This window comes from Anomaloglossus baeobatrachus, chromosome 6, assembly GCF_048569485.1.
Source record: "Anomaloglossus baeobatrachus isolate aAnoBae1 chromosome 6, aAnoBae1.hap1, whole genome shotgun sequence".
In the NCBI taxonomy this organism is placed as follows: domain Eukaryota; kingdom Metazoa; phylum Chordata; class Amphibia; order Anura; family Aromobatidae; genus Anomaloglossus; species Anomaloglossus baeobatrachus.
Genome location: NC_134358.1, coordinates 440977047 through 441000604, shown reverse-complemented (window position 1 = coordinate 441000604; position 23558 = coordinate 440977047). Strand labels below are relative to the sequence as shown.

The 23558-nt window shown below is 46.5% G+C and overlaps 1 protein-coding gene across 3 annotated transcripts in view; it reads left to right on the top strand.

Annotated features, from left to right (window-relative positions):
• Window positions 1-23558, top strand: part of CNOT10 (CCR4-NOT transcription complex subunit 10) — a 144692-nt gene that overhangs the window by 72828 nt on the left and 48306 nt on the right. For all 3 annotated transcript variants that reach the window (XM_075315238.1, XM_075315236.1, XM_075315237.1), the window contains one exon: window positions 959-1039. In XM_075315238.1, the coding sequence (XP_075171353.1) occupies window positions 959-1039 (81 nt within the window). The remainder of the gene's footprint in view (window positions 1-958; window positions 1040-23558) is intronic.

The following is a 23558-nucleotide window of genomic DNA, read 5'->3' as shown; positions in this document are numbered from 1 at the left end:
GCAAATGCCTCCAATTAGAAACGTAGTATAGTTTTCCTGATACAGCCATGTCTCTTACCTTATGTGCAGCTTAGGGGGGCTTTACACATTGCGACATCGCTTCCGAAATATCGTCGGGGTCACGTCGTTAGTGACGCACATCCGGCGCCGGTAGTGACATCGCAACGTTTAAATCCTAGGTGCGACAAACGATCGCAAAAGCGTCGAAAATCGTTGCTCTGTGTAGCGTCGTTCATTTCCATAATGTCGGGTCGATCGCAGGTACGATGTTGTTTGTCGTTCCTGCAGCTCCACACATCGCTGTGTGTAAACCCGCAGGAGCGACAAACATCTCCTTACCTGCGTCCAACAGCAATGCGGAAGGGAGAAGGTGGGCGGGATGTTATGCCCCGCTCATCTCCGCCCCTCCGCTTCTATTGGACGGCCGATTAGTGACGTCGCGGTGACGCCGAACGCACATCCCCCTTGAAGGAGGGATTGTTCGGCAGTCACAGCGACGTCGCCGACCAGGTATGTACGTGTGAAGCTGCCGTAGCGATAATGTTCACTACGGCAGCAAACCCCACATATCACGTGCAACGGGGGCGGGTGCTATCGCGCTCGGCATCGCTAGCCGATGCTAGCGATGTCATAACGTGTAAAGTACCCCTTAGGTATCCATGATTACAACCATGAACAACTAACTGTCACTATGAGTCGTAACCATGGATACCTTAGCTGCAATGCCCTGCACGTGAGGTAAGAGACATGGCTACATCAGGAGAACTATATTGCATTTCTAATTGGGGGAATTTGCTAATATTATTAATATTATTACTCCTACTGGATATTGGGATAGGATCTTGCAGATGGGAATACCCCTTTAATTATATTTGGTAGCAGAGGAAAACTTTAAATGGCAAATTGTGGAGCCCTAAAATGCAAGTTTTTCTGTTCTAATTTAGTTTTTTTCTTTCAGCAATAAAATCCATGAAGGTGATAAATTTCATCCGGCTCCACCTTCTTCACCGCTGAAACGGCAAGAGCTTGAAAATCTAAGGTATTCATTTGTAATTGTGCTCTAATTACTGGTTGCATTTATGTACTTAGCACATCAATGCCCAAGTGTGGCAAATGTTAAAGCGCACCAGTCACCAGGATTTTCCTTTATAACCTAAAGCCAGTGCCATACTGGCACTATCATGCTGATTCTATACATACCTTTAGTTGTCAGCTAGGGTATATACCATATATTTCGCTTTATAAGACGCACTTTTGTTTCCCCAAATTTTGGGGGAAAAGTAGGGGGTGCGTCTTATAATCCGAATATACGGATTATATACTGCAGGGTCCAGGGGAGGTGGGGGCAGCTCTGGAGCGCTGGTGGAGGCTGGTGAAGGCTGCAGCGGGAGATCTCCTGCTCCCGCTCATATAATATGCACTGCCGCTGTCCATCACTGTGGTGCTGAAACCGCACCGCAGTGACGGGCTGGGGGAGCGGAGCATGTTATGTGCCTGTGCGCCCCTTTGATGGCACATGCCGCCTCGTGTTAGATATGGGCCCCATGCTGCTGCCCATAGTAAAATAAAAAAACTCTTTACTTACCTCCTCCAGCGTGTCTCCCGGTGTCTCCCTCCTGCCGCTGTGATCATGCACGCAGAGATGTCACTCTGCTGTGACGATCACATGACCGGCACCGAGAACCAGGAAGTGCGGGAGCTCAGCAGCACGGAGGGAAACACGAGGGTTGACAGCACTGGAGAAGGTAAGGAAAATGTTTATTTTACTATGGGCAGCATCTTGGGGACCATATCAAACACAGGGTGATGTGTGCCAGCCACAGGGGGCCATGGGCAGCAATAGGGGCCGTGTGCCAGCCACAGGGGGCCATGGGCAGCAATAGGGGCCGTGTGCTAGCCACAGGGGACCATGGGCAGCAATAGGGGCCGTGTGCCAGCCACAGGGGGCCATGGGCAGCAATAGGGGCCGTGTGTCAGCCACAGGGGGCCATGGGCAGCAATGGGGGGCCATGGGCAGCAATGGGGGGCCATGGGCAGCAATGGGGGGCCATGGGCAGCAATGGGGGGCCATGGGCAGCAATGGGGGGCCATGGGCAGCAATGGGGGGCCATGGGCAGCAATGGGGGGCCATGGGCAGCAATAGGGGCCGGGTGCCAGCCATAGGGGGCCATGGGGAGCAATAGGGGCCGGGTGCCAGCCACAGGGGGCCGTGGGCAGCAATAGGGGTCTATATTCAATATAAGGGGACCATATCCAGATTAAGGGGGCTAATTTTAGGATGGGGGGCTATAAGGGACATATATGCTATATGATTTGTTAAACGGATACTGGCATTATAAGAGGGACCCCATTTATTAAAAAAAATTCTCTTTTCCTTCACCAAATTTGGGGGTGCGTCTTATAATCAGGTGCGTCTTAGAAAGCGAAAAATACGGTAGTTTTGAAACACAAGCAAATAAAGTTTGTATAATGAGCAGCTTTTTGATTGGTAGCAGCTGCTGATCAGCTGATAGCTGGGGTGGGTTTTGATAGTGATTCCTGCCCCCTGCCTGTTGTTCCTCACCCTATCTGTTATTTATGCTAATTCCATTATAGAAGCGTTTTACTAATGGCTGTGACTTATCACAGTGGCTAGAAGAACATGTGCTGACATCATACCCATGTGACCAGAAGGGGCGGGGTCTCAGCCAACAGAAAAATAAGGCTATGTGCGCACCTAACCAATTTTTGTGGCATCAAAAATGCAGTGTTTCTGGCCGCTAAAAACGCAATTGCGGCAAAAACGCAGCGGTATAAATGCTTCGTTTTTTGTTGCGTTTTGCTGTGTTTTTGACCATTGCGTTTTGCTGCGTTTTTCCAATGCATTGGATGGGTGGAAAAAATGCAGCAAAACGCAGAAAAGAATTGACATGCGCACAACGCTTCAGAATTCTCATGGACTTTGCTGACTTAGCTGGCATAAAGATAGGCATGCAGGTTTGTGACAGATGTGCATAAAAAACTCAAAACAGTGTGCGCACACAGCCTTACTCACAAGCTGCGCACTCCTATTTCCCATGCTGCGTGCTTGAGAACTGATATATTATTTTTCACTAAAGGTGGTGTCACACATAGCTAAGCTGCTAAGTCATCATTTTCTGTGACGTAGCAGCGATTTCCCGTCGCTGTGTGACATCCAGCAACGGCCTGGCCCCTGCTGTGAGGTCGCCGGTCGTTGCTGAATGTCCTGTTTCATTTTTTGGACGTTGCTCTCCCGCTGTGAAGCACACATCGCTGTGTGTGACAGCGAGAGAGAGAAGAAACTGAAGCGAGCGGGGAGCCGGCGTCTGGCAGCCTGCGGTGAGCCCTTTCCTTGGTTACCCGATGTTTACCGTTCTCGGTGTTTACCGTACCGCTCTCACGCTGCCAGTGCCGGCTCCCTGCTCACGTAGCTGGAGTACACATTGGGTAATTAACCCGATGTGCATTCTGGCTCGGAGTGCAGGGAACAGGGAGCCGGCACTGGCAGCGTGAGAGCGGCGGACGCTAGTAACTAAGGTAAATATCGGGTAACCAAGAGAAGTGCTTTCCTTGGTTACCCGATATTTACCTTAGTTACGCTTCCACGCGTCACTGCTAGCTGGGGGCTGGTCACTGGTCGCTGGTGAGATCTGCCTGTTTGACAGCTCAGCAGCGACCATGTAACGACGCAGCAGCGATCCTGATAAGGTCAGATCGCTGGTCGTGATCGCTGCTGCGTCGCTATGTGTGACACCTCCATAAGTGTCTGGATTGCTTTCTCATTATTGATACATTTCAGCTGGTGTCATGACTTTTGTTCTTCTTTTTCTTGTGTTCAATACGTTTTTCCCTGTGTCATTTCTCATTGTTACACATCACTAAATTTATGGACATCTATGGTTTGATTTCTTTGTCTGTGTGGATTGGATGGGTTGTTACTGACATCTGGTGAGAAATTCATGTCAATAGCACCTTAGAAATATAAATTGTTCATGTGTGCAATACTTTTGTGCTGTTTTTTTTTTTAAAAAATTTACAAAAAAAAATAATTTACAAAAAAAAATAATTTACTGACCACAAGGTTTATTCTTCACAAGGACATTGGTTTCAGTCAGTTTAGCTGCTATTTCTTTGTTTAGAAGTGTTATCTGAGCATGCTCTAATCTTGGCAGAGGTGATTGTGAAGGTAGGGGGTGAGCTGTGATATCTGGCATTGTGATTAGTGGATTCTGTGTTATGTAATTTGTATAGAGGTGTTACATTTCATTCTAATCCTGTCTGTGATGCTAATGAGACTACTGAAAAGTGTTCTGTAAAAAAAAAAAGTGTAGTATGAGGCCTGGTGTTCAGTGTGAAAATGCAAGATAAATCTATATGTAGCTATTTATGTAGTTTAGTGAAATGGAAAATTAAAACAAGTTACATTTATCAATTTAAAAAAATTCTACATTTCACATAACCTGGTATAAACAATATGGTGATATATTTGTTTTAAAGGGATTTTGTCAGCACAGGCTGGCTGTTCACACAATACTGGCGCTTGGTGCATCATCATGGTGAGGCTACTCCTTTAAATGCACCTGCAGACATGCTTGTTTTCCATCTATCTCCTCCCTTCTATGGTGCTATAAAGCTAGAGCTGTCAATCAAAGAACAGGGGGGGGGGGGTGTATGGGGGGTGTAAATAGAACAAACAGGTGGGAAGGCGAATATAGATGATTAGCACCCGCCGATGAACAATCATCCTGTGCTGACGGAGTCCCTTTAAAGGTAATCGGTCAGCAGGTTTTTGCTATACAAGCTGAAGCCAGCATGCTGTAAAGTGTAACACACAAAGTTCAGGCATGCCTGTATTGACAGTCCGATCTTTTGTTTATTTGCTATGTTTGCTTTAGCAGCGGACCCTTATCACTGCAGTGGCTCCTGGCTTGTGCCATGTTGCCGTCACGCCCCCTCCTCTGATTGACACCTCACTGTTGATGTACAATATCTATAGAGAGACAGCCCTCTGGACTCTGCTACATGACTAAAGCTAAAAATGCACATTGTGTCAGAACGGCTGCACCCAGTAATCCAAGTGATACATCATTGAATTCAGAGTCTCTTTGCCTACATCAAGCTGCTCTCCAACAATTTTCTCGACCTAATAGAAAATAACAAAATCTTGCCCTTCAAAAACATACAAACTAAATTCAACATCCCAAATAAAGAGAAAAAATTTTGGTACCGTATAGAAAATTTTCTTACAAACAAAAAACCTAGATTTCAGCTTCCTAAACCCCTAATAAATTTATTGAATAATCCATTAAACCAAATTATTTGGAAAACCAGTAATATATATTCCTTGCTAAATGAAGATTATGAATTTGAGAAAAAGCTAAACCTAAATAATTGGGAGAAAGATTTGCACAAGGAATTCCCTATAAGTCCATGGAAATAAGCTCTGGAAACAACTTATGCAACTGCAACCTGTGCTTCTCTTCAGGAGACATTAGAAAGTGTATTCCAGATGGTACTATACCCCTCTAAAGTTGTGCAAGTTTTCTGCTGAAAACTCACCACTATGTTGGAGAGGTTGCGGGAAAAATGGATCCTTTATCCACATTTTCTGGGGATGTCCTTTACTTAAACCCGTATGGAAGGAAGTCAGAGACCTCTTAAAGCAATTGACTACAAAAGATATAAATCTTACTCCAGAATTGGTTATTCTTTCCATAGGGTTAGAAGAATATGAGAAAAAGTATAGATACATTGACTGTCACATTTTCTTAGTTATTAAGAATTTATTAGCAGCCAACTGGAGAGAAGAAAGAATCCCATCTATTTCAGAAGTTACGGACAGGGTTTCAGCTCATAATTTATATGAGTATAATATTGCGTTAAAAGAAAAAAAACTATCAAAGATATAAAATAAGATGGTCTCTTTGGTCCCAGAAATACATGCCAAACCTTGTTTTGAATTAGTTCCTTGACATTATCTAAATAATATAAATGTAATATGTTATTTCCGAATGTGTTTATATACTGTGCTAAATGAATGAGTTTATAATCTTGCTTGACTTTGAAACTTAACAAATTGCCTCAACGTCTTCCTCCTTCCCTTTCTCCTCCCCCTTTATATTCCCTAACTCCTTCCATTCCCACTTTCCCTCCAATACCCCTTCCCATCCACTTTTAGCCTACCCTTTCTTCCCTTCCTCTTCCCTTTCTTTGTTATTTCAACAATATTTTTAAGAATGCATTTTAAATACTTCAATTACCCCCTCCCCTGTTATTGTAAACCCCTTAAAATTTAATAAAGTATACAAGCTAATCTCCGAACAGGCAGCAAAAACCTGCTGACGGCTCAGGACTGTATTACATGTATTTGTGTTTTGTACAGAGACATAACAGGGCTTCCACATGGGTGCTTGACCGCTCTATGTATGTTATACACAGGGCTTTTTCTGTGTACCTCAGAAGATATAAAATCATAGGAGCTTTTTTGCAGTACCCGGCAGTGGCCACCACATATTGAGTGGAGCTGCCCTTTATCTGTTCCGTGTTTACGTCCGGCGTCTGATTCCCACCAATCTTCTATTGATGACCTGTCCTACGAATATCACTCTATTAACCTTTGCCACTTGCCCATGACAATACTTGTTACAGATCTGTCCTCTTTTTCTATGATCTGTCCTTTATGCCTTTTTGAAATTGTTCCATTTTTGTTAATCTGCTATCAGGCATTATATTTGTACCCTACAAGCCTCTGCCCTCGGAGCAGGACAGGATAATTGCCATGCCTGTGCCTAGTAGGGGTTGGTGCGCACACTGATGGTGACCCGGGATGCTTTAGATTTACTCGTGTGTTCCTCAGACCTCCATCAGTGTAACCTTACCGTTGTCTGCTCTGGGCTGCCGGGAGCTGTGGGGGCCGAGTGTAGGAGCAAGGAAATATTCCCACATGGACGGTCCCCGCCTCAGTAGCTGCCAGAGCTTTTCCATTCCTCTTGGGCAACGGTTCAATAAGTCTTTGCATCACCTGGCTGCACTTTGAGATTCCATACGTTTTAAAGTGTGAGAACAAGCAAGTCTTGTTTGAATAGGTCATGACCAAGTGATCTGATCATGGCAGCCATGGGGCGATGAAGGGGGGAATACAAGTCTATTTTGTTTGCAAGTGGAAGTTCAGTGTAATCCCTTTCTTGCCTGAGAGGCCCGTAGTGCGCGGCAGATTTATGCTGTAAGCTGGCCGCTCCCGTTGGGGAAATTGCTCTTTCAAGGAGAGAAGTTCTCTTCTGTGGCTTTCTGAAGATCAGCCCTCAGCTTTGTTACATCTTCACATATCCAGATGTTTAATATAAATCAGGAAGCCGATTACAATAATATATTAACTCGCTTTGTTGTAAAGATGTCATAAATATTTAATTTAATTGTAAATAATTGTGAATGCTCTATGCACACTGAACATAAAGGAGATCATTCTTCCCGGACTGCTGTAGACCGACAATATTGTCTGATAATTAAAGAATGGACGTCTGGAACACAATGGTGTGAACAAGGCGCAAGACTCAAAAATATACAACTAAACAATAGGATAAAGAGTTGCACACCAGTCACAATGTATAAAGGAATAATGAAAAGCAAAACTGCTATGGGAATGCTAGACTGAAAAATACAATGGACTATCTGAAAAAAAGTGAAAAACATGAAAATGGTATCTGTATAACTGCTATGAATAATAGGAATGAGAGATGTTTAGCCATTGTATTGATCAATGCAAAGCAGCCCCAAACCAAACGCCAAGGTAATCTCTATTTTTGAGGTCCCTAACCTATGTGTAACCTCACCTGCAGTTAAAAACTTGCTCTGCATGGGAAGCAAAGGACAAAGCTATATATGTGAAAAAAAGACAAATGGCTATGGGTGGGGCAGGGTTCTCAGACAGAAAATGCATCCTAATTAAATAATGGACGTCTGGAACACCAATGGTGTGAACAAGGTGCAAGACTAAACAATAGGATAAAGAGTTGCACACTCTTTTGGGGCTCCTTTGCATTGATCAATACAATGGCTAAACATCTCTCATTCCTATTATTTATAGCAGTTATGCACATACCATTTTCATGTTTTTCACTTTTTTCAGATAGTCCATTGTATTTTTCAGTCTAGTATTCCCATAGCACTTCCCCTATACATTGTGACTGGTGTGCGACTCTTTATCCTATTGTTTAATATTGTCTGATGTACCAGGTTACATTGCTGTGAAAGGTGCCCACTAGGTCACTTGTGAGGCACCTGTCACCCTTGGGTGCTCAGACGGGCTTCCTTCCACCACCTCTACTGTACATACCATGTTTCCCCAAAAATAGACAGGGTCTTGCATTACTTTTTGCTACAAATAATGGCCTAGGGCTCATTTTCAGGGGCTGTCAACTTTTTCTCATGAACAACAATCCACATTTATTCTGGAACAAAAACAAAAATCAACATTTATTAAGTGATATTACATTCTGAAACATCAACATAACTGTCCAAACTCTATATATTTATAAATATCTTATCTATACATCCATCCATCCATCCATCTGTACACACACACACACACACACACACACACACACACACACACACACACACACACACACACACACACACACACACACACACACACACACACACACACACACACACACACACGGGGCGATCCAAAAGTAGTGATAATCAATAATAAACACAATGAATATATTAAAAAAATATATATATTTTTCTACATAGTCTCCTAACAAGTCTATACATTTAGTCCATCTCTTTTCTAAACTTAGAATTCCCTTCGAAAAAAATTCTTGATCTTGACCCTCAAAAAAATCCCCAACAGCGGTTATCACGTCGCTATTGTTGTCAAATTTCTTGCTCCTTGAGGCGAGGAAAGAGAGAGAAGTCACTGGGGGCTAGATCTGTTGAATAGGGGGGGGTGTTGCACCAGTTCAAAGCCCGCTTCTTGAATGGTTGCCATGGCAACTGCAGCTTTGTGAGCCGGCGCGTTATCTTGGTGAAACAGTACTCCAGCCTGCAGTTTGCCGCACCTTTTATCCTTGATAGCCTCCCGCAATCTTCTTATTTGTTCTGCGTAGTAGGAGCCCGTAATAGTGGCTCCCTTCTCCAAATAGTCCACCATAATAATTCCTTCAGCGTCCCAAAAAACGGACGCCATAACCTTCCCTGCTGAGCTTGACACTTTGAATTTCTTCGGCGTCGGCTCGTTTCCATGTCATCGATTGTTGTTTAGTTTCGGGATCAAAGTGGTGGATCCAGGTCTCGTCCATGGTCAAAAAAACGTTACAAAAAATTCTCCTTGTCTGCTTGGAACTTTTCGAGATTTGCTATTGAAATGTCAACTCATTTCTTCTTTTGCTCGTCGTTTTTTTCCATTTTGATGTTCACTCCTCGGCAGTTCATATTCAAATGAATGTAGCTCCCGGGAATCGTGGCCTATTTAAGTGATTTTTTTTTCCTGGACTAGCGGGTAGCTAAGAGAGAAGAAGACATTTTATTTTAATTTCTGTGTGCAATAGAAATAACAGATTCTCATTACTTTTGGATCGCCCCTCGTATATGTACACACACACACACACACACACACACACACACACACACACACACACACACACACACACACACACGCGCCTGTCTCCTCTTCAGCTTTAGATTCCTGCAGTGACCTTAGATCACATGATGTGATGTCACAAAGGTCCTCTTGCAGTGTTATCATCATTATATAAACCCTGTGAAATTCCCCAGTTTGCTTTCCCTTTCTCCTAATGCCAGTCCTACACCAGCCTGTCTCCCGTTCAGTTCTTTTAAGCTGGTGTCACACATAACGACGACGACATTGACGTCGCTGCTACGTCACCATTTTCTGTGACGTTGCAGCGACGTCCCGTCGCTGTCGCTGTGTGTGACATCCAGCAACGACCTGGCCCCATGCTGTGAGGTCGCCGGTCGTTGCTGAATGTCCAGCTTCATTTTTTGGTCGTCACTCTCCCGCTGTGACACACACATCGCTGTGTGTGACAGCGAGAGAGCGACGAAATGAAGCGATCAGGAGCCGGCACTGGCAGCTGCGGTAAGCTGTAACCAGCGTAAACATCGGGTAACCAAGGGAAGACCTTTCCCTGGTTACCCGATGTTTACGCTGGTTACCAGCCTCCGCTCTTGCTGCCAGTGCCGGCTCCTGCACTGTGACATGTGGCTGCAGTATGCATCGGGTAATTAACCCGATGTATACTGTAGCAAGGAGAGCAAGGAGCCAGCGCTAAGCAGTGCGCGCGGCTCCTTGCTCTCTGCACTGTGACATGTAGCTGCCGCACACATCGGGTTAATTAACCCAATGTGTACTGTACCTAGGAGAGCAAGGAGCCAGCGCTAAGCGCGGCTCCCTGCTCTCTGCACATGTAGCGACGTTATGATCGCTGCTTCTGCTGTGTTTGACAGCTAAGCAGCGATCATAACAGCGACTTACAAGGTCGCTGTTACGTCACCGAAAATGGTGACGTAACAGCGACGTCGCTGTCGCTTAGTGTGACACCAGCTTTAGACTCCTTCTGTTAAGCACTTAAGACCTGTGGTCACATGACTGTGAAGTCAAAGGTCCTTAAGCAATCTCAACCTCGGAATACAACTGCTAGGGGCCATAAGAGAGTGGGGCCCTGATGCATTGTGAAGTTTGACTCCCTCTAACACCGCCCCAGATTGTAACTCAGGGCTTATTTTTGAAGTAGACGAAAAGGAGCCAAGATGCAGCCAACAAAAGATGCTCAGTGTGGGAAGCAAAATCAAAATCTCATACTTTGCTGGGAGAAGGAAATGCATGCATTTTGGTACATCTTTGTGACCTCAAGCACCCAGCAAAAGATGCACTGTGTGAACTTCGCCTTAGATTTTCCTTACCAATAATGCATATCTATATTCTTACATTCATGGTTTTCATGCTTCAGCATTTGAGTGCAACTGACTTTTTTGGTAATTTTATGTCATATTCAATTATGCACCTTTTCACATTGCAGTTTGGTGAGTGCCGCCAGTCTTTTTATCTTCTTTTTATCTAGATTTAATGAGGTTTATATAACGGACTACCAGACAACAGATTTTCTAGTCTTTCAGTGATATTCTCTTGCTGATGTAATAGAGTAGGTTTATGGAAACTACAGCTATCAGCCCAATAACTAACATATCACTGGAATCAGGGGGTCTATCGCTGCATCACGATGCTCTCAAACTGGTGAGAAAAACCTGCTGACAGATTCCCTTTAACCTACTAAAAGGAATCTGTCAGCAGGTTTTTGCTATGTAATCTGAAGACGGCATGCTAAAGGAGTTAAAGCCTAGAATTCAGGGATTACTGTCTTGTCATGGTTAGATCTGTTTTTTATTTGCTATTGGTTAAACAACAGGATTTCTCATTGCTCAGACTACAATTGTACCCGCACGGCAGTGCAGCACGCTACCTCCTCTGATTGACACCTCGCTGCACAATCTCTATCTATCAGGATCTCTATAGAGAGCCTGGTATGGGCAGCTCTCTCAGCTCTGCTACGTGGCTAAATCTAAAAAATCTGATTGTGTCAGGACAGCTGCACCTAGTAATCTAAGTGACACATCGTTGGATTCAGGGTCTCGTTTCCTACATCATGCTGCTCTCAGATAAAGTAGCAAAAACCTGCTGACAGATTCCCTTTTAAGACCTTTAAGATAAGTTGTAGTTTTGAATGACAATTAATTTTACTTTATAATGTACTCAAAATGTATATGGCAGTATGTGTCAGACATAGCTATTTTCTTTTGAAGGCCAACCTATTTCTGTGCTTCAAAGGAGTAACATGATGGCAGCAACTGTACCTATTGGCAACCAGCAAACGCCTCTTCAGGTGGGTTTTAGGTGGTTGCACAGCAGTGATCAGAGCCAGCAGTGATCACTGCAGATAGACGCGGTGCTAGCTGTGCAATACAGCTGTCTCTTGAGCCTGATCTATGAGAATGTGTCACCAGAAAATGACTACCGGTGATTAAATCTGTTTTTTTATTTTAAATTTATTTAAAAAACAAAATCATTTATTAATGTCTGGTTTCCAGATTACTATATTAAAATCATTACTGCCTGTAAATTCCATGGACTCCAAGTGAGGAAAAAACTAAAAATTTACCATGCAAACCTTTTACCATTTGGTGATTTCTTGATGACATTGCCATGTGCTGTAGAGGTTTGGGAATCTGGCTCCTGTATGATCACAGTCTGTGTAACCCAGCAGCACTATGTAAGGCTATGTGCGCACTAGGCGTTTTTGCGCGTTTTTCGGGTGCGTTTTTGTTCAGAAAACTGCATGACTTTGCTTCACCAGCAAAGTCTGAGTTTTCATTTTGGCTGTCTGCACACAGCATTTTTTGTTTAGCTGCGTTTTTGTGGTGCCCACAAAAACGAAGTATGTCAATAATTCCTGCGTTTTCACTGCGTTTTTCACCCATTGAGTTCAATGAGATGTTCAAAAACGCAAGGAAAAACGCAAAGTGGGTAGTACAGTGACGTGTACAGGAAGAGGATTCCTTCTGTTGGTAAACACAGAAGCGTGAATCCTCCCGGTACCGCCAGCGCTGCCTCCACCTCCAGTCCCGAGGTGGAAGCAGCTGCGAAATCAAAAGTGAACAGTAAAAAAAAAAAATCTCATGCTCACCTGTCTGCAGAATCTTGGTACATGTCCACTCCCAGCTCCTCTGACCGATACCACCACCCCTGCTCCGGCTGTGTGCAGATTCCCGGGACACGTCCGATGGCTGCAGGACCTGCCAGTGATCAGCTGATCGTATAAGTCTCACGGTGAGGCTGGCTTTTTACCGGCCAGCTTAAACTATCATCACTGATTACCGCCGGGTCCTGCAGCGATGGACAGATGTGTGTAGTTTTTGTTTTGTTTTTTTTTCTTTCTACTGATGCATCAGCTGATTTGTATAAACGACCTTTACGTTTACTGATTTGTATAAACGACGTTATACAATCAGCTGATGTGTCGTGATTCACATCCTTGAACCTGACACATCAACTGATCGCTTTGCCTTCCAGCAAACCGATCAGATGATAATAGATCCGGATTGGACGGTGCGGGACCCTTGACCCAGGATTACTGCGGAGGTGGGGGGGGGTTTCTTTATTTCAATAAAGATGGAGTCACTAATTGTGTTGTGTTTTATTTCTAATAAAAAAATTTTTGTGGTGGTTTTTTTTTTTTTTACCTTTACTAGAAATTCATGGTGGCCATGTCTAATATTGGAGTGACACCATGAATTTCGGGCTTAGGGTCAGTTGATAATACACAGCTAGCCCTAACCCCATTATTACCCAGCGAGCCACCCGCATCAGGGCCGCTGGAAGACTTGGATACAGCGCCAGAAGGTGGCGCTTCTATGAAAGCGCCATTTTCTGGGGTGGCTGCAGACTGCAATTCGCAGCGGAGTTGCCCAGAAAGCATAGGCACCCTGCGCTGAAGATTCCAATCTCCAGCTGCCTTGTTGTACCTGGCTGGACACACAAATTGCCCACGTCATTTTTTTTTTTTATTTAAATTATTTCATGAAATAATTAAAAAAAAAAAAAAAAAGGGGCTTCCCTATATTTTTGGTTCCCAGCCAAGTACAAATAGGCAGCTGTGGGTTGGGGCAGCCCGTATCTGCCCGCTGTACCTGGCTCGCATACAAAAATATGGAGAAGCCCTTGTAAATTCTTTTTCTTTTTTTTAACGTTTTTGGACAAAAAAATCTCCTGCATACAGTCCTGGATGGAGCATGCTGAGCTTTGTAGTTCTACAGCTGCTGTCTGCTCTCCTGTATACAGTAGTGGATGGAGTATGCTGAGCCTGGTAGTTCTGCAGCTGCTGTCTGCTCTCCTGCATACACTAGTGGAGAATGAAGGAGAACAGATTAAAGCAGGAAATGACATCAGATTTTTTTTTTTTTTTTAATGGCATTGTTCACTGATAAAAAAAATGCATAAAAACACAGTGAACAAAAATGCAGCCAAAAATGCACCAAATCGCGGTAAAAACGCATAGGTTGAGTATAAGGCTAGTTTCACACTTGTGTTGAGCGGCATCCGTTGCATTGCGTTGTGTGACGGATGCAACGGATGTGTTGCACATAGTGACACAGCAACGGATCGTATAAAACAACGGAATCTGCTTTTTTCTTTTTTTCTTTACAGTTTTATCGGCGGCAGACTATTGTGAACGATCAGCTGATCACCCGGCTGCCGGGTTATCAGCTGATCGCTCACAGCAGCCGGTCGCCGGGTGATCAGCTGAACGTTCGGCCGCCGACAATGGGGGGGTTGGAGCGGGTGGAGCCGAGCGGGGCCATGGCGCTGAGGACGTCAGTGCCGCGGGGACTGCATCACTGGTGTGTGTGTGTGTGTGTGTGTGTGTGTGTGTGCGTGCGCTCCATGCGGAAGGGGGCAGAGACGAGCGGGGAAGTGTCGGGCTCCCTGCACATGTAGCCAGGGTAAATATCGGGTAACTAAGCAAAGCACTTTGCTTGGTTACCCGATATTTACCTTGGGTACCAGCATACACCGCTTAGCGCTGGCTACTTGAACACGTAGCCAGGGTAAATATCGGGTAACTAGGCAAAGCGCTTTGCTTAGTAACCCGATATGTACCCTGGTTACGTGTGCAGGGAGCCAGAGAGGGCATGCGCAGTGAAATCCTAAGGATTCCGCTGCTCCAAAAAAGTTACATGCTGTGTTCCTTCCGCCCGACGGAAGCAATGCAGCGTCGGCCAGCGGAAGCAAAGCAGGTCCATCACTCGCAATCCGTCGTCCATACAAGTCTATGCGAAGCAGCGGAATCCGTTAACGGATTCCTCTGTTTTCCAAAACGGCGGATTGCAACTGAAGGAAAACAACGCAAGTGTGAAACTAGCCTAAGACAAGGGGCAGGGTTTTGCATTTAAAGCACCTGTTCAGCTGTGAATTAAAACAAAACTCTGGACTGTCTTGTAGTAGTTGTTGTTTTTGTTTTTAACACAAATGTGAATGCAGGCAATCAGCTTTTATGTTACATACATAGGGGGCTGTTTTGATGTGGGGGTGCCGGATGACCTTGTATGCATGGAAGGTGCACAACCATATATAGAAGACTATTTAAATGTCTTAGTAATTTTGAATGTTCCATATTAAAGGGGTTGTCTACTACTCCTTCTCTCTCTGTTTTCTCCCAACAAAAACACCTATACTCCACTCCGGTGCCGGCAATGGTGAGACCGTGCAGACACCACTGGAATAGCACCGACTCTGGAGACGAGTATAGGCGTTATTTTGTTGAGGAGAAACCTAGTAGTGGAAAGTCCATTTCGATTCGAGTGAGAAGCCCCTTACGGGCATGAATTATTAACGACCTGTCAGGGCATCAGTATCAGATTGATGGGAGTCCAACACTTTAATTCTCAATTGTCAGGTTCCTCAGATGTGACTTTTCACAAAATAAAACTTTTTCATTATCCGTAATTACCCATAGACATGTATATTCTTTCCAAGGACTTTACAAAGAACCATTCATTACTAGTGATGAGCGAGCACTTTTATGCTTAGTATTTGTAACGAGCAGTTGGATGCTTGGATGGGCACTATTTGAGTTCTGTGTGTATTGGTCATCAATGAGGAACATGATCATTTTTCCAGGAACTCTTCTGAAAAAAATACTTGTTCACCATTGACTTACATAGTTGCACCCATCCAGGCGTCCAACTGCTGGTTACAAGTACATAGAAGCCGAGCGTGGTGGTGCTCACTCATCACTTTTCATTATGTGTAAAGGAAAGGCGATTTAATCATTACAATAAGAAAGGGTTCTTTTCAGTCCAGGCCCATTCACACTAGCCAACCGGCGGCAGTAACTCACCACTGATCAGCCGCTTGTTTGCTAATTGAGGGTCCATAATACTCTGCACAGTCAGACCGTGCTACAGATGTGCACTCCTACATCGCCCAGTGTGCAGAGGCTGCATGGGCAGCACGGTGGCTCAGTGGTTAGCACTGCAGCCTTGCAATGCTGGGGTCCTGGGTAGAGATGAGCGAACCAGCCGTGGTTCGGCTCGAGTTCGGTTCGCCGAACGGAGGTCTAGTTCGAGTTCGGTTCGGTGAACCACTCGAACCGCATAGGAAACAATGGGAAGCAATCACAAACACATAAAAACACCTAGAAAATGCCCTCAAAGGTGTCCAAAAGGTGACAAACCACTCACAACACAAACACATGGGAAAGTGACAAGGACATATACTCATACTCATGCGAAAACAAAAGAGCTGGACAAGGAAAAAGAGGAGGAGACACAGATATAGGCATGGCATGCCCTTCTAAAATCATGTAAATCACCGCAAGGTTACTCCAAGTGGAGTCTCCCTTTTTTCCAAAAATTGGGCCCCACACACACCCACCCTTTCAGTGGCAGCACTTGTGCCCCAGTTGTACACTTCACAGCTAGATTTGCATCAAGCACATTCAAAAATACGCCATACTTAACCGTTCCCAGGATGACACCGGGGTAGGTAGCAAAGTTTTTCCTGATCCCAGCTCTGTTCATCTTGGATCATTTTTAAAAACAATGTAAGCAAGGGTTACTCCAAGCGGAGTCTCCCTTTTTTCCAAAAATTGGGCCCCACACACACCCACCCCTTCAGTGGCAGCACTTGTGCCCTAGTTGTACACTTCACAGGTAGATTTGCATCAAGAACATTAAAAATCCACAAGCATTTACTCTCCCCAGGATGACATAGGGGTAGTAAATTCCTTGAGGATCCATGACTTGTTCATTTTGATGAACGTTAGTCTGTCCACATTGTCACTGGACAGAAGCGTGCGCTTATCTGTCAGCACACACCCAGCAGCACTGTAGACATGTTCAGAGACAACGCTGGCAGCTGGACACGACAAGATCTCCAAGGCGTAAGTGGAGAGCTCTGGCCATTTTTCAAGATTTGAAGCCCAAAATGAGCAAGGCTCCATTTGCAAAGTCATGGCATCGATGTTCATTTGGAGATACTCCTGTATCATCCTCTCCAGCCGTTGACTATGTGTCAGACTTGTTGTCTCTGGTGGCCTTGCAAAGGATGGTCTAAAAAAATTATGAAAAGATTCAATAAAATTGCTGTTACCAGCACCACATACGGTGCTACTGGAACGGGTAGACTGTTGAAGATGACAAGACCGTCCCATGTTTGTCAAGTTACAACTGGGAGATTCACTCCCTGCACCACGGGTGTTTGGTGGAAAAGCCGAGCTAAGATCGAGTAACAGCTTTTGCTGATACTCCTGCATATGTGCGTCCCTTTCTATGGCTGGAATTATGTCACAAAATTTGGACTTGTACCGGGGATCTAATAGTGTGGCAAGCCAGTAGTCTTTATCACTTCTAATTTTGACAATACGAGGGTCATGTTGGAGGTAGTGCAACAAGAAGGCACTCATGTGTCTTGCGCAGCCATGCGGACCAAGTCCACGCTGTGTTTGTGGCATAGAGGTGCTAACCGTTCTTTCTTCCTCTGACATCTCCCCCCAACCTCTTTCAACTGAAATTTGACCAAGGTCTCCCTCATCCGCTGAGTCTTCCATGTCCATGGACAGTTCGGCCTCCAATTCTTCATGTTCTCCTGCACCTTCCTCAACATTTCGCCTGCTACCATGCGCCCTTGTTGATCCCTGTCCCCCATGGTCCCATGCCTGCCGCGTTGGTGATGAACGTCTGGACCTTGGTGATGTTGTTGTCTCTTGCGCATATGAATCCTCCTGTTGTCCCACCCCCTGACTCCGAATAGTGGTTAGCGTGTGCTTCAGCATGTAAATGACTGTAATTGTCATGCTGATAATGGCATTGTCAGCGCTAAACATATTCGTCGCCATGTCGAAACTGTGCAGAAGGGTGCATAGGTCCTTGATCTGAGACCACTCCATCAGGGTGATCTGCCCCACCTCTGCATCTCGTTGGCCCAGGCTATACGTCATGACGTATTGCACCAGTGCTCGGCGATGCTGCCACAGTCGCTGTAACATGTGGAGAGTCTAATTCCTGCGTGTCGGCACATCGCATTTCAGGCGATGAACCGGCAGGCCAAAAGACTTCTGGAGCGATGCAAGTCGCTCAGCAGCGGTGGTTGAACGGTGGAAGTGAGCAGACCGTTTTCGTGCCCTGTTCAGAAGGCCATCTAGGCCGGGATAGTGTGTTAAAAATTGCTGGACAACAAGGTTCAACATGTGAGCCATACAAGGCACGTGTGTCACCTTGCCCAGGCGAAGGGCTGCACCCAGGTTTGCAGCATTGTCGCACACGGCCTTACCAGGCAGCAGGTTGAGTGGAGACAACCATTTACCAAACTCAGTCCCCAGAGCTGCCCACAACTCAGCCGCTGTGTGACTCTTAGTTCCAAGACATTTCACGCTAAAGACCGCCTGATGCCGTTGCGCTCTGCTGCCAGCATAGTAATGAGGGGTACGTGATTCCTTCTGCGCAGTTAGAACTCTGGTGGCCTGACCAGGCAGGCTTGGGGCGGAGGTGGAGGAGGCAGAAGCAATGGCGGAAATTGGACAGACAGAGGATTGACACACAAGTCGTGGGGACGGCAAGACTTGTGCAGCAGACCCTTCACCATCTATTACCATAGTTACCCAGTGCCCAGTCAGCGACATGTAACGTCCCTGTCCATGCTTACTGGTCCAAGTATCGGTGGTGAAATGCACCCGTTCACACACAGAGTTTCTCAAGGAAGCGGTGATGTTGTGTGCGACATGCTGGTGTAGCGCAGGCACACCTTTCTTAGAGAAGTAGTGGCGACTGGGCATCTGGTACTGGGGCACAGTGACAGACATAAGGTCTCTAAAATCCTGTGTGTCCACCAGGCGGAAAGGCAGCATTTCGGTAGCCAAGAGCTTACAGAGGGATAAAGTCAACCTCTTAGCTTTGTTATGGGTCGCAGGAAATGGCCTTTTATTTGTCCACATCTGAGGGACAGAGATCTGGCTGCTGTGTGTAGACGGTGTTGAGTAGGGTGTCCCTTGAAAAATGCAGGTTTATGAGGAAAGTGCAGGCGTAGACCTGATGTTGCCTTCATCCAACGTTGGTGCTATCGATGTCTGAGAGAGCTGTACACACGCACTTGTTTCCCCTTCCAAACCAACTGACGACCTACCAAGCAAACTGCCTGTTGCGGTTACAGTGGTGGAAGTTGTGCGTGGAAAACATGGTGTGACAGCTGTCCCCACAGTCCTAGAAGATGAAGAGCGCGTGGATGCACTGGAAGGGGCAGGCGGTGGATGGTTCACTCCGCTAGGCCGCATTGCAGCACGGTGAGCTTCCCACTGGGACATATGATATTTATTCATGTGACGATTCATGGAAGAAGTTGTCAAACTGCTGAGGTTTTGCCCTCTACTAACAGAATCACGACAAATTTTACAGATCACATAATTTGGCCGATCTTTTGCTATGTTAAAAAAGGACCAGGCTAGGCAAGGCTTAGAGGGCATGCGACCTGCTGATCCACCCCGACTAGTGCTCCGAGGCAGAGTGGTGGCTGAGGATGCAGTTGTAGACGTGCTACCAGTACTCTGACTCTGTCCAGGAAGGCGCAAGGTAACTTCGTCGTCAGTTGCATCCTCCTCCACCGCCTCTGTTGACCTCCTCGAGTGCCTGACTGTGGGTTGACAGTAGGTGGGATCTAGAACTTCCTCATCAATTGTTATGTTTGCACTCCCCTCACCCTCAGACCGAGCCTCTTCTTGCCCTGACCGAATATTTATGTTGTCATCCCAATCTGGTATCTGTGTCTCATCGTCATCAGTATGTTCCTCATTGTCTAGAACAACAGGTGTTACAGTTTGTGAAAAAGGGTCAACATTATGCTCAGAAACTTGGTCCTCACGGCCTGAATCAGAGTCACAAAGGTTCTGGGCATCACTGCAGACCATTTCCTGGTCTGTACTCACTGTAGCTTGGGAGCACACCTCTGATTTCCAGGCTATAGTGTGACTGAACAGCTCGGCAGACTCAGCCATCTCAGTTCCACCATACTGTGCAGGGCAGATGGAGACTTCAAAGCTGGGAGAAAGCAAGTGTGATTGGGATGACAACTCAGAGGACTGGTGTTTTTTGGATGCGGTAGTTGAGGTGGCGGAGAGGGTACTTATTGGACCACTTGAGATCCATTCAAGCATTTTCTTTTTTTGGCCATCATCTACCTTTTGTTCCAGTTGTTCGTGTCCGTAAAAAAGGGAGCACATCGGATTGTCCACGGTAAGTAGTAGACATCTTACTCTTGCTGAAAGATGGTCTATCTTCAGCAGATGTTAATGGAGCTTTGCCACCTTCCCCACGGACAAACCCTTTTTTTCCTTTTCCAACACGCCTCTTCCCCTTTCCACCAGCATCTGTCATTTTGCCACTCATTTTGATTGCGACAAGATTGGGCACTTAAAATGTGGTAGTAAAAATTGAGAGGTGGTGTAGATTGCAGCGGTGGTCTATCTTTATTAACAGCAGAATAAACAACAATAACTATCCCTGACAATGCAACTACGGCCCTTAAACTGGCAGCATAGTTTGATATTAGAATGGCTTAGTAACAATGAGTTTGAGTGTGCAATGCAGAAGTGCTGCAAATAGATTTGCACTAGTGGGACACTAATGGAAGTCCAACAGCCACTTTTAGGATGCCACTAAGTTTACTCAGTGTTTGCTAGTATAATGGCGCTAGTATAATGGCTTAGTAACAATGAGCTTGAGTGTGCAAAGGGCAGGAGGGTACAGAGGCAGGGTTGTGGGTCTCTGGGTAGAGGAAAGGAAACCTCACTTTCTATCCCTCCTAATGGGGAAATGCAGCGAGGAAATCCCTGACCTTAGCTACACAGACGCTGGTATCTTCTGTAGCTGTTAAAATCTGTTTCCACGGACCTGACTGTCACCTATGGCTCTGAGCCTGCTGGAATTAGCCCTTACAAGGGCTAATAGAAACTGCTATCCCTATTCTGTATAGTACTGTGTGTAGAGCGTACACAGTAGTATCGGGGACAGGAGCTACGCCAGCGGTGACTGACACCCAGACGCAGAAGGCAGATAATGGCGTCTGGACGGGCAAATACCCATTTTCTTCGGCGCTCCATTGGGAGACCCAGACGATTGGGTGTATAGCTACTGCCTCCGGAGGCCACACAAAGCATTACACTAAAAAGTGTAAGGCCCCTCCCCTTCTGGCTATACACCCCCCGTGGGATCACGGGCTGCTCAGTTTTCAAGCTTTGTGCGAAGGAGGTCAGACATCCACGCATAGCTCCACTGTTTAGTCAGCAGTAGCTGCTGACTATATCGGATGGAAGAAAAGAGGGCCCATGCTAAAGGGCCCCCAGCATGCTCCCTTCTCACCCCACTCTTGTTGGCGGTGTTTGTTAAGGTTGAGGTACCCATTGCGGGTACGGAGGCTGGAGCCCACATGCTGCTTTCCTTCCCCATCCCCCTGAGGGCTCTGGTGAAGTGGGATCTTACCGGCCTCCAGGCTCTGAGGCCGGGCTCCATCCACAGACCCGGAGATCCTGCTGGATACGGAGCTGGGTACCGTCAGGGACAAGGCCCTGCAACATTCAGGTACTCTGTGTCCCCGTACAGACAGGCACAGACACACTCCAGCGTTGCTGGGTGTTCTAGTGCGCCGGGGACAGTAGCGCTGCGCGCTTGGGTTATACTCACTGCAGCTTAGCTGAGTGAGTTTATGTGTGGGGAACTTCCGCGCCGGCCGCCCCTGGAGACTGCGGCGCGGCTGAGACTTGTGGTGCGCCGGGGACTTCGCGCCGACCGTACTTTTACGACGGCAGCGCTTATAAATCTAGTCCCCGGCTTCTGCGGCCTAGTTAAGTTTCGTTCCCGCCCCCAGCCCTGTCAGTCAGGGAAGGGGAGAGACGCTGTACAATAGTCAGCGCCGAGGGCTGGAGTCTTATTTACATACTCCAGCCCTCTCACTGGGCACAGTGGGACGCCAGTTTCCCGCTCTTTGTCTGCAGCACGCCCACGGCCCGCCCCTCTTCACAGGACGCCGGCAGCCATTCCTGCACGCAGTCTGAGCTGGAGAACGGACATAGCCCTGGGAGACCCAGACAGGGGATTCTGGCGACCACACACCCGCTGTTAAGCGGGCGGTAAGCAGCACCTAGGTGCTGACCCCACTAGTGCCACAGTGTTGTTTTGCGTACTTTTGTCTGTACCTATATATATTGCACTGTACGGTCGCTTCTTGGCTTATACCCCTATATTGCTCTGAGGAGACAACAGCATGTCATCCGCAAAAAGCAAGGGTGCCAAGGCACAGGCTTCATATGCTGCCTGTACCGCATGTGGGGCTGATCTACCGGCAGGTTCCACTGACCCCCATTGTGTGCAATGTTCGGTCCCTGTGCCACTTCGTCAGCCGGAGTCTATGCTAGTAGTGGCCCAGGCAGAGACGCCTGTGAACCCTGCCCCGGTGACGGGGACAGACTTTGCAGTTTTTGCTGATAAGATGTCTGTGACTATGACAAAAATTCTAGAAACTTTGCAGTCCAGGCCGGTCACTCAGACCATGGGCACTGTTGATTCAATGTTCCCCGGTCCCCCTCAGTTAGAACTAATCCGTGCTCCAAGGGGGTCCCAGGCATCACAGGCTGAAGGCTCTGACTCGGACGACAGTCCCAGGCAGCCTAAGCGAGCTCGCTGGGAGAGACCCTCGGCGTCATCACGCTGGTCAGGGTCTCAGCGAGAGGATTCTCTGTATGATGAGACAGAGCTAGGTGATCATGAGTCTAATCCTGAGACCGCTCTCAACCTGGATACCCCTGATGGTGACGCCATGGTGAATGATCTTATAGCGGCCATCAATAGACTGCTGGATATTTCTCCTCCAGCGGAGGAGGCAGCAGCACAGCAGGAGAAATTCCATTTCAGGTATCCCAAGCGTAAATTGAGTACTTTTCTGGACCACTCTGACTTCAGAGAAGCAGTCCAGAAACACCATGCTTATCCAGATAAGCGTTTCTCCAAACGTCTTAAAGGATACACGTTATCCCTTTCCCCCTGACGTGGTCAAACGCTGGACCCAGTGTCCAAAGGTGGACCCCCCAATCTCCAGGCTTGCGGCTAGATCCATAGTTGCAGTGGAAGATGGGGCTTCACTTAAAGATGCCAATGACAGACAGATGGACCTTTGGTTGAAATCTGTCTATGAAGCTATTGGCGCGTCGTTTGCTCCAGCATTCGCAGCCGTGTGGGCACTCCAAGCTATTTCAGCTGGTCTGGCGCAGGTGGACTCTGTCATACGTCCATCAGTGCCGCAAGTGGCGTCCTTGACCTCGCAAATGTCTGCGTTTGCGACTTACGCTATCAATGCGGTCTTGGACTCTACCAGCCGTACGTCAATGGCGTCCGCCAACTCTGTGGTTTTACGCAGAGCCTTATGGTTAAAGGAATGGAAAGCAGATTCTGCTTCCAAAAAATGCTTAACCAGTTTGCCATTATCTCAGGACAGA